The sequence below is a fragment of the Chiloscyllium plagiosum genome, unplaced genomic scaffold, assembly GCF_037043375.1.
Source record: "Chiloscyllium plagiosum isolate Xiang-an unplaced genomic scaffold, Cpla_swu_hap1 HiC_scaffold_8, whole genome shotgun sequence".
Taxonomy (NCBI): Eukaryota; Metazoa; Chordata; class Chondrichthyes; order Orectolobiformes; family Hemiscylliidae; genus Chiloscyllium; species Chiloscyllium plagiosum.
The window spans coordinates 92264020-92273652 of NW_028270146.1; the positions used below are offsets into that span (position 1 = coordinate 92264020).

The 9633-nt window shown below is 45.4% G+C and overlaps 1 protein-coding gene across 3 annotated transcripts in view; it reads left to right on the forward strand.

Annotated features, from left to right (window-relative positions):
- Nucleotides 1-9341, forward strand: part of LOC122553818 (transmembrane protein 121) — an 81375-nt gene extending 72034 nt beyond the window's left edge. For all 3 annotated transcript variants that reach the window (XM_043698185.2, XM_087990107.1, XM_087990108.1), the window contains exon 2: nucleotides 6249-9341. In XM_043698185.2, coding sequence (XP_043554120.1) covers nucleotides 6944-7882 — 939 coding nt within the window. In that variant the 5' untranslated portion in view covers nucleotides 6249-6943 and the 3' untranslated portion in view covers nucleotides 7883-9341. The remainder of the gene's footprint in view (nucleotides 1-6248) is intronic.
- Nucleotides 9342-9633: the final 292 nt, after the last annotated feature.

The window sequence follows — 9633 nt, forward strand, 5'->3', positions numbered from 1 at the left end:
GCATCCAGATACAATAGATGGAAGGTCAACCCCCTGGAGTACAGTTTCTCCCCAAGAGGGTTGCATTGTACAAACGTAACTCATCCTATTGTCGAATGACCTTTCTTTAAATCATTCATTCACAGAATGTGGGCGTTTCCGGCCAGGCCAGCATTTATTGCCCATCCCTAATGGGCAGTTAAGAGTCAGTCACATTTCTTTGTGGTCTGGAGTCACATTATCAGCCAGACCAAGTAGGGATGGCAGTTTCCTTCCCTAAAGAACATTAAGGAATCAGATGGGTTTTCCTGACAATCAACAATAGATTCATAGTCGTCAATAAACTCTTAATTCCCAATTTTTATTGAATTCAAACTCCTTTATCTGCCACGGTGGGATTTGAACCTGGGTCCCCAGAACATTATCTGAGGTCTCTGGTAATGTCCAGTGATAACACCACCCGGCCATTGCCGCCTCTTTGTTGAACTATATCTCCTCAAAATCCACCGCTCGTAGAGGTGACTGCGTGCCGTTGGGGACTGATTAAACCAAATATTGGAAGAGGGTATGCAAAAAATGCAACACCAAGATATCCCTGACTGATTTTCAAACTTTCTGTGCAGCAGGTTACTTAATCTCAATGGGGGTTTTAACGGGGGATGTTAATTTGCTAGCTGAAAAAAAAATCAAATAGACAACAGAATCAAAGCAGGCCACTTTACTTCCTACACAAGGAAGTATGGCATCTCGACCAAATGTCCCCGGATCCTACTCAAATGTCTTTGTATTAATGTGTCCCTTTGTCTTGAGAAACAAGTCTGGTTCAATAGCTTAACAGAATTAAACTGCTATCAGAAAAGGACTGCAGGGATAGTGGCATTATGCAGTCACTAATCATCAGTTAAAGCAGAACTTAGCTCCTACAGGTTGCAGATCTGTAAGATTCTGTTATTAATGAGGCCTACGTGAAGGTATTATAGGACCAACGTTGGCTTTCTTTGTGCCTTCATAACAGCACAGAGCCTCTTGCTTTGAAAACAGTATAGAGAATCTGGGAGTGTTCTCTTCAGAATGAGAAGGTTCTTTAGAGATGTTCAGAAATATGAGGCTTTGATAGGGTAGACAGGGAGAAACTATGGTCAAAATTAGAGTGGTGCTGGAAAAGCACAGCAGGTCAGGCAGAATCTTTTGGATCTACTCCTGGAGGTTTCAATACATGATCTCCTTTTGCTAACAACTCTGCTCTCGCACTTCATCACTGATCAATCAAACATACCCATCTGCCAAAGCCATGCTTCCTATGCTTATCAGAGAGTGGGAAAACTTTTTTTTTAATCCAATTAGATGCCTCTGGACTGGGAGTCAGACAATCCAATTTCCAGAGGATGTGCATATTTTCAAAGTGAGGTGTGAGATATGTTACTCCAAGCACTGTGGCTGGCAGGGTGAGGGGGTGATGTTTTCAGTTGCAGATCTAGCACTACAGAATCTCCACTGTCCTAACCTGGGTTTTCACTTCCGGGCCAGCCGAGCAAAGACAGGAGGATTCCTGGCTTCAGGAATATGAGCCTTCAAATTGTCATTGGATTTGCAGGCTGGATTAGAATTTGGGGTGGGGTGACCCTGGCAGAATTGAAGGGACAGCCAGATGCAGAGGCAGATTCGCCTGCCTCAGGGATGTGGCAGTACATCCAAAGTTGAAAGAATAAATTTGAATTTTCTCTCCAGCCCTCACTTGCCTTCATGTTCCCCACGCACCATTCGTTCCTAACTTAGGCCACCTCATGTCATCAACCATATGATCCCCCACAGCTCCTCATGGTCTGTAAGTCATCCTGTATTGTGGCTTCACCAGGCTGATGCCTCAGTTTTATCTATGCCTGTTGTGGGCTTTTAGTATGCCATCCTGCATCCTTCATTGAACCAGAGTTGATCACTCTGTGATATTGGTAGAGTGTGGGATCCACTGGATCATGCAGTTACTAATTTTGGTTGAATACTATTCTGCTGCTGTGATGGCCCATAGCATCTTACAGATGATCGGCTTTGAGGTTCGACATTTGTTCGAAAGATCTCTCGTTTAATGTGGTGGTAGCATTACACAACACAGTGAAGGATCTCTTCATTGTAAGGAAAGAACTTTGTCTTCACAAGGCCTGTGAAGTGGTCACTACTACCAATACTGTCGTGGATTGTCATCTGTGATGGATAAATGGATATGGATGAGGGCAAGTAGATTTTTCTGTCTTGGTTACCTCACCATTTAAAACAGACTCAGTCCAGCCGCTTTAGAACTTGGCCAGATCATCAGTAGTTGTGTGTCTGAGACATTCTTGATGATTAACATTGAAATCTCCCACCCAGAGTACCTTCTATCGTTACCTTGAGTCCTCTTTTTTTGGTGTTCAACATGAGGCATACTGATTCTTCCACTGCGAACGGATGGTACATGGCAATCAGCAGGACGGTTCCTTGTCCATTTTTGGCCTTATGCTGTGGAACTTCATGATGTCCAAAGTAAATATTGAGGGCTCCCAGGACAGCTTCCTCCCAACTGTGTACCAGTGTGCCTGTACCTCCACTGGGACTGTCCTACCAATGGGACAGAACATACCCAGAATGGCGGTGATGTCTGAAACTTTTTAAGGTACAACTCCGTAAGAAACACCAAGATAGGCTTGACTAGCCTGTGGGACAGCTCTCACTATTTCGGCAGCCCAGATATTGGTAACAATTGACAGGGCTGGCTTTGTTTCTGGTGCTTTGGTCGTTGCCAAGTGATCCATCCAATTTCATTGTTTCACTTAGGCGTCATAGCAGTTTGGTACTACTGTGTTACTTGCTATGCTACCCCAGAAAACATTGAAGAGCCAGCCACATTACAGTGGGTGTAGAGTCACGTGTAAGTCAGACTAGGTAAGGAAGGCAGATTTCCTTCCCTAATGGACACATGCGAATTAGATGGAATTTTATGACAATTTGCAGTGGTTGCTCTTAGATTAGCTTTAATTTCAGATTTACGAAGTGTATTGAAGTTTCTTTAGCTGCTGACCATTACCTTTGTCCTCTGGTTTCCTAGTCTAGTGCCTGTCCTGTTAACAGCCAGGGAGAGACTCATTAAGACTGACTTTCACTTGAAATATCTGCTTGCACTCATTAAAGTAGCCTTTTGCACTTGTTTTGAAGTAAACAGGATGTTATTGAAGAGTTTAAGTACCTCTCCTAGCATGCTCTCCATTTCACCTTCACCCGCTTTGAGAGAAGTGCAGAGGATGTCTGAAGGAAATCAGGCAATTTATTTAGTCAGTCTTCACCATAACGTTTATTCCACAAATTCTCTCAGGATTTTGCCAAAAACAAATGTCACGGGTGTGCTGCTGCTGCTGTTTATCAGAATCAGCGGGAGATGGTGATCTCGAGTATCTAGCTCCAGCCTCCTTTTGGTTCAGGTGAGAAATGGGAGGAGGACATGAGGTCAGGCAGTGCAGCACTAGCTGGGGCAGTACCGGGGCATTCTTCCTCCTTAATCCAAATGCAGACTGCAAGACTATAAAGAGGAGGCAAGGGCCTAGTGGTATTATCGCTGTACTGTTACCCCAGAGATCCAGGTAATGTTCTGGGAACCTGGGTTCGAGCCCTAATATGGCAGATGGTGGAATTTGAATTCAATAAAAATCTGGAATTAAGAGTCTAATGATTACCATGAATCCAAGTCAATTATTGGGAAATTAACCCAAGTGGGTCACTAAAGTCCTTCTTTAAGAAAGGAAACTGCCATTCTTTCTTGTCTGTCCTACATATGACTCCAGAGCTGAAAATGTGTTGCTGGAAAAGCGCAGCAGGTCAGGCAGCATCCAAGGAGTGGGAGCATCGACGTTTCGGGCATGAGCCTTTCTTCAGGAATGCTGTAACTCCAGACCCACAACAATGTGAAAAATCACACAACAGGTTACAGTCCAACAGGTTTAATTAGAAGCACTAGCTTTCGGAGCGCTGTTCCTTCATCAGGTGGTTGTGAGCGGCGCTCCGAAAGCTAGTGCTTCCAATTAAACCTGTTGGACTATAACCTGGTGTTGTGTGATTTTTAACTTTGTACACCCCAGTCCAACACCGGCATCTCTGAATCATCACAACAGTGTGGTTAGCTCTTAACCTACCCTCTGAGCAATTAGGGAGCGACAATAAATGACACGTTCATCCAATGAACGGGAGGAGGTGAAAGAACAAGTGTTGCATCTGCTCCATTCTAGCAGAGTGGTGCCAGTGGGAAGGGAATTCTGGGAATAGTTGATTGTATCAGGTTGTTGTGATAAGAATTGTCCTTTAAAAATGCTGGAAGGGAAAGAGGGAGGAAGGTGTGCCAGGAGGAGAGCATTAGCCTGTGGAAATTCTGTCCTCATCTCCAACAGTTGGTTGAGGATCTTAGATGTTTCTATCACCCCCCCAACCAAGGACATTGAGATTAATTATTGTACCCCACCTTCACTTACTCCTTACCGTTGCTGTCATCAGTGAGATTGAACACAGACTAGGCATGGACATTGTAGAGCATGGTTCACCATCATAAGAGTGTACATGTAACCAATGCAATGAGATAAAAGTGCAGAATGAGAAAAACTTAAAAGATTGGATTCTATGATTCAACATGGAAGATGTCAGTCAATGCAATTTCTGGTTAACTGGATTTCTTTGTGTTCTGCACATGCAGCAACTCCAGAAGAAGGCAGTGGAGATAACCAGCCTGATTATAACGTAAATGGAGGATGTATAGGGCCTTTTGGGATGGATGAAGTAAGCTGGAAGAATATGTAATCCTTTTCAATGGAGGATTATGAGCTCTGTGAGAAATGGGGTTGGGGTGGAGAGAGAAAAGAGAGAGAGAGGAGTTAGTGTTGAAAGATTGTACTGGGACACCTATTTAAGTGAACTTATTTGGACCTCACACAGTTTATTGTGAGATAAATGCTACCATTTCTATCTTGTATTCTCAGATCCTGATCTCTAATGACCTATTTATCGTGTTCAAATTTGTTTTGCAATGTCTGTAAGGAGCTGTGCTGGGGTTCCTCAGAGAGGAATGTGTTTAGTTTAAAGCTGCCATTCACTGTCACTGGCTTTAGAATTAGAAAGATACAGGCAAAAGTGATCAAATACAGTATGATACAGCAGGTGTGCTAATAAGAACGGGATGATGTACTTTGGTCTGACAGCCAAATCTCATTGGGAAATCTCATGGTTAAGGGAAATCACATTCCGATTAGCAATTAAAGAAGATTTCTGGCGGGTAACATATGAAAATGTTATATTGAAGGCCGTGAGTCTGGTGCTATGTATGTTGCTTTTCTACCAGGCTAGTGAGGAAAATGCTCATAGTCTCGTAACAAGTGTTCATTCATCTTGATCCACAAACATTATCCAGCACTGCATGACCAAACTGTCGAGAGCCCTGTAAATGGGTGACATCTTTGAAGGATATATCGAGTCTTTTCGGACAGATGAAGTGACACAACCTAAAGCTGTGGCTAATGATCAAGAACAGGTGGTCAAAGTGGTACCCCACCCACCCCCATCCCCCCGCTTTCCTCTCCTATTTCCAGGCCAGCTTCGTGGAGAACAGTTTCTGAGTAGTTTCTAGCCCATGGCTGTCACTCTGCTGCATTGAGAGGCAGGGGTAATATTGTTACCTGTCTTCCTGCCCCAACTGAATGTGTTATCAGTCTCCCATTCTCCCTGATTTAGAAATCTGATTGCTCATATTTGCAGTGTTTGGGGAATGAATGATAGCCTTGCATTTCTGAACGGTGCATTGTTCTGCATTTCCTATCCCACCTCATTGGTGGATCCCAGCGCTACCACGTCAGATGTATAAGTGTCTTGGCCATCCTGTGTGTAACTTGCCCTGGACAGACCCTCAGACATCCTTTGAAATATTACCAGCTCCAAGCACCACAGGCTGCATGACAAAAGATTTAGATGTCCGTTCAAAGGCCAGGGACTTTTAAATCTGTGTTTTATTTGTGAAAGCTGTAGAGTCGTAGTCATAGAGATGTACAGCATGGGAGCGGACCCTTCGGTCCAACTCGTCCATGCCGACCAGATCCTCTAAACCTTTCCTATTCATAAACTAGCCCTTTCAAAATTGTACACCGTTCTCTGCTGAACTAGCAGTACAGCAATCTACCATCGTGAGCATGAGCCAGTACAATCTTTCAACACTAACTCATCTCTCTCTCTCTTTTCTCTCTCCACCCCAACCCCATTTCTCCCAGAGCTCATCCAATTGTTTCAAATTAGTGCGGAGATGGATTTCAAGATGAAAACCAGGATCAGGATTCCAGAGAGGAGGTCTTCGCTCTCATGGTAAACAATGATCAGCACAATGGCACAGGCCGTGCAGCAGAGTGGAAGATCACAGCTCCAGTGCACAGAATGCAGCTGATGAATTACTCCAGCCCACTGCACACTCCGCCTACAAATTGGTGATCAATCAGTTCGGAATGCATCTCAGGCTGATTCCACTCTCACTGCACTGAATGGGTACACCATCTCCTGGATTAAACATTCCAAGTCATTAATCCTAGCTTGTGTCTACAGGTCAGATGTATAATGCTTTTCACCAGGGCTAATGGATTCCTGTGATCTGTTTACCTCTTCCATTTGAAATTGTGCACTGCTTTCCCTTTGAAGTGCACAGCACCTCGGAGCGTTGGTTTAGCCAAGAAACATACACCCCGCCCGCAGTAGGATTGCGGATGGTTGAAGTTGCTCATTAACGTTACTGAATCTTTAAAGGATCAGACGTCGGAGGAAATACTCGTCTTCCTTTCAGAGCACAGAATCGGAGGCTATCGGCTTCATGCAAGCCATCCTACTCTGTAGGAGCTGCGACGCTTTGGCTGAGCTGTCTAGTTCATTAGTTGGTCAGGACCCCCTTGGAGTGCCGGGAGCTCCTTGACGGACCAACATGGTGCTGCCACCACCGGATCGGCGCCACGTCTGCCTCTCCACCATCGTCATCATGAGCAGCATGGCCTTCATGGACGCTTACCTGGTGGAGCAGAACCAGGGGCCTCGGAAAATTGGCGTCTGTATCATTGTCTTGGTCGGAGACATCTGCTTCCTGATCGTGCTGCGGTACGTGGCTGTCTGGGTTGGAGCCGAGGTGAAGACCGCCAAGCGTGGCTACGCCATGATCCTCTGGTTCCTGTATATATTTGTCCTCGAGATTAAGCTCTACTTTATATTTCAGAACTATAAGGCTGAGAAGAAGAGCACGGACACTGTTGCACGGAAGGCCTTGACCCTACTCCTTTCCATCTGTGTGCCTGGACTGTACCTCATCTTGATCGCCCTGGACAGCATGGACTATGTCAGGACTTTCAGGAAGAAGGAAGACCTGCGAGGACGCCTCTTCTGGGTAGCCTTGGACTTGCTGGATATTTTGGACATCCAGGCCAATCTCTGGGAGCCACATAAGTCTGGCCTTCCGATGTGGGCAGAGGGCCTCATGTTTTTCTACTGCTATATTCTCTTGCTCATTCTGCCGTGTGTATCTCTCAGTGAGATCAGCATGCAAGGTGAGTACATAGCCCCTCAAAAGATGATGCTATACCCTGTTTTAAGTCTGGTAACCATCAACGTGGTCACAATATTCATCCGGGCAATTAACATGGTCTTGTTTCGAGACAGCCGGGTTTCGACTATATTTATCGGTAAGAACGTCATCGCGATCGCGACCAAGACTTGCACTTTTGTAGAGTACCAGAAGCAGGTCAAGAATTTCCCAGAGAATGCGATAGCCCTTGAACTGCAGCAGAACTCCATTCCGCACAATCAGACAATCCATGAAACACAAGCCATTCCACAGGACCAAACGCCAACGAGGGAAATAGTGGACACATGACACAAATGTGGCAAAGCAGTGCATCGTAACACACTGGGGGCCTGGGCAGAGGAGTTGGTGGGCCAACTGGAAGGAAACAACGCCGGACTTTAGCTAGCCCTGTCCAAAAATGTTGTGTGGATGGGCAGCCAATGATCTGTGTTCATCCTGTCTCTCACTTCCCCCTCCTCCTTTTGGTCTTCAGTCACCAGCCTCTTACTACATCTCAGGTACAATGTGGAAAACCAAGGGAATGAACGGAGCTGTGGAATGGTACCATAAATTCTTCAAACTATAACTAAAGGTTTGGATGGAAACTCTAGCTTGAACTCACCACGAGAGGCTGCAACACAATGCATTTATTTTCCACAGCTGACGGCGCATTGGTTTGTCGTTCTAAAGACATGAGACTTTTCAACTTTCTAATGTACGAATTAACATGTTTAAGTGACTGTTTTACAAACATATTTTGAGGTGCAGCTGTATTTTCGGAACAGAATATTTAAATTATTTCATAAATCTCTGTCAAATTTTAAAGGCAGGAGGAAGATTGGAGGTGGAAAGGCAAACAGCGAAACATGTTTTGATATGTGACATATCGCCCTTGAATCATCACCCTTTTCTTTTGGGGTTGGTGACACCTCATGTGCTGTCCTTCACTTCCTTTGCACTTGCAAACTCACGATTGTAATTAAACCTGGACTTCTGCAATTCTAGTGAAAATTGCTCAGTACTTCTGAAACGTTGACCTGAATCATTCTTATTGGAAGCTGCTGTCTCATACTATTGCCCCAGCACTTACAACACATTGACGTTAGGCTCCAGCTTACATCATGAGTAAACCATGAATTGCAACTCTTCCAAGCAGTGGGTCACTCTTCCTTATGGATAAGAGAAGGGAGTTCTCCCTCAATGTGAAGGAAACTGCCGTGAGTCCCACTTGACCTCTTTATCATGAAGGTCTACCGTATGCTTGATTATCATGTGAAAATCCAAACCACCAAGAGCTGCTGGTCAGTGTTACCCATTCAAGTCCAAATATAGATCCCAGACCAGAGTCATGGAGTGGGGGGGGTGGGGGGGGGCCAGGGAGTTGCCGAGATTACTCCGTAGGGATGATTGGGAAGGAGCTCGGCAGCAAGGTGACACTAAGTGGTTCTCCAGCCACCAAATACACCAACCCCCCCACCCCCAATACTGGGAACCTTGATCCAGCCCCTCTGAGGTGAGTCCTACCTCACTTCACCTCCAAACCTACCCCCCCCCCCCACCACCACCCCTTTCCACCCCATCCTACAGACCAGAGCTGGAATGCTGTGAAACTGGAGCAGTTTGGAATTATTTGTCTAAAGAAAGATGTACTGGCATTGGAGGCAGTCCAGGGAGGGTTGACAAGGCAGATCCTGGGAATGAATGGACTGTGAGGAGAAAGTGAGGACTGCAGATGCTGGAGATCAGAGCTGAAAATGTATTGCTGGAAAAGCGCAGCAGGTCAGGCAGCACCCAAGGAGCAGGAGAATCGACGTTTCCTGAAGAAGGGCTCATGTCCGAAACGTCGATTCTCCTGTTCCTTGGAGGCTGCCTGACCTGCTGCGCTTTTCCAGCAATACATTTTCAGCAATGAATGGACTGTACTCACTAGGGTTCAGAAGAATGCGAGGCGACCTCATCGAAACATGGATGATTCTTAGGGAACTTGACAGAGTAGATGTTGCAAACACATAGATAGGTACATGAATGGGAAAGGTTTGGGAGGGGTGGGGGGAGCATGG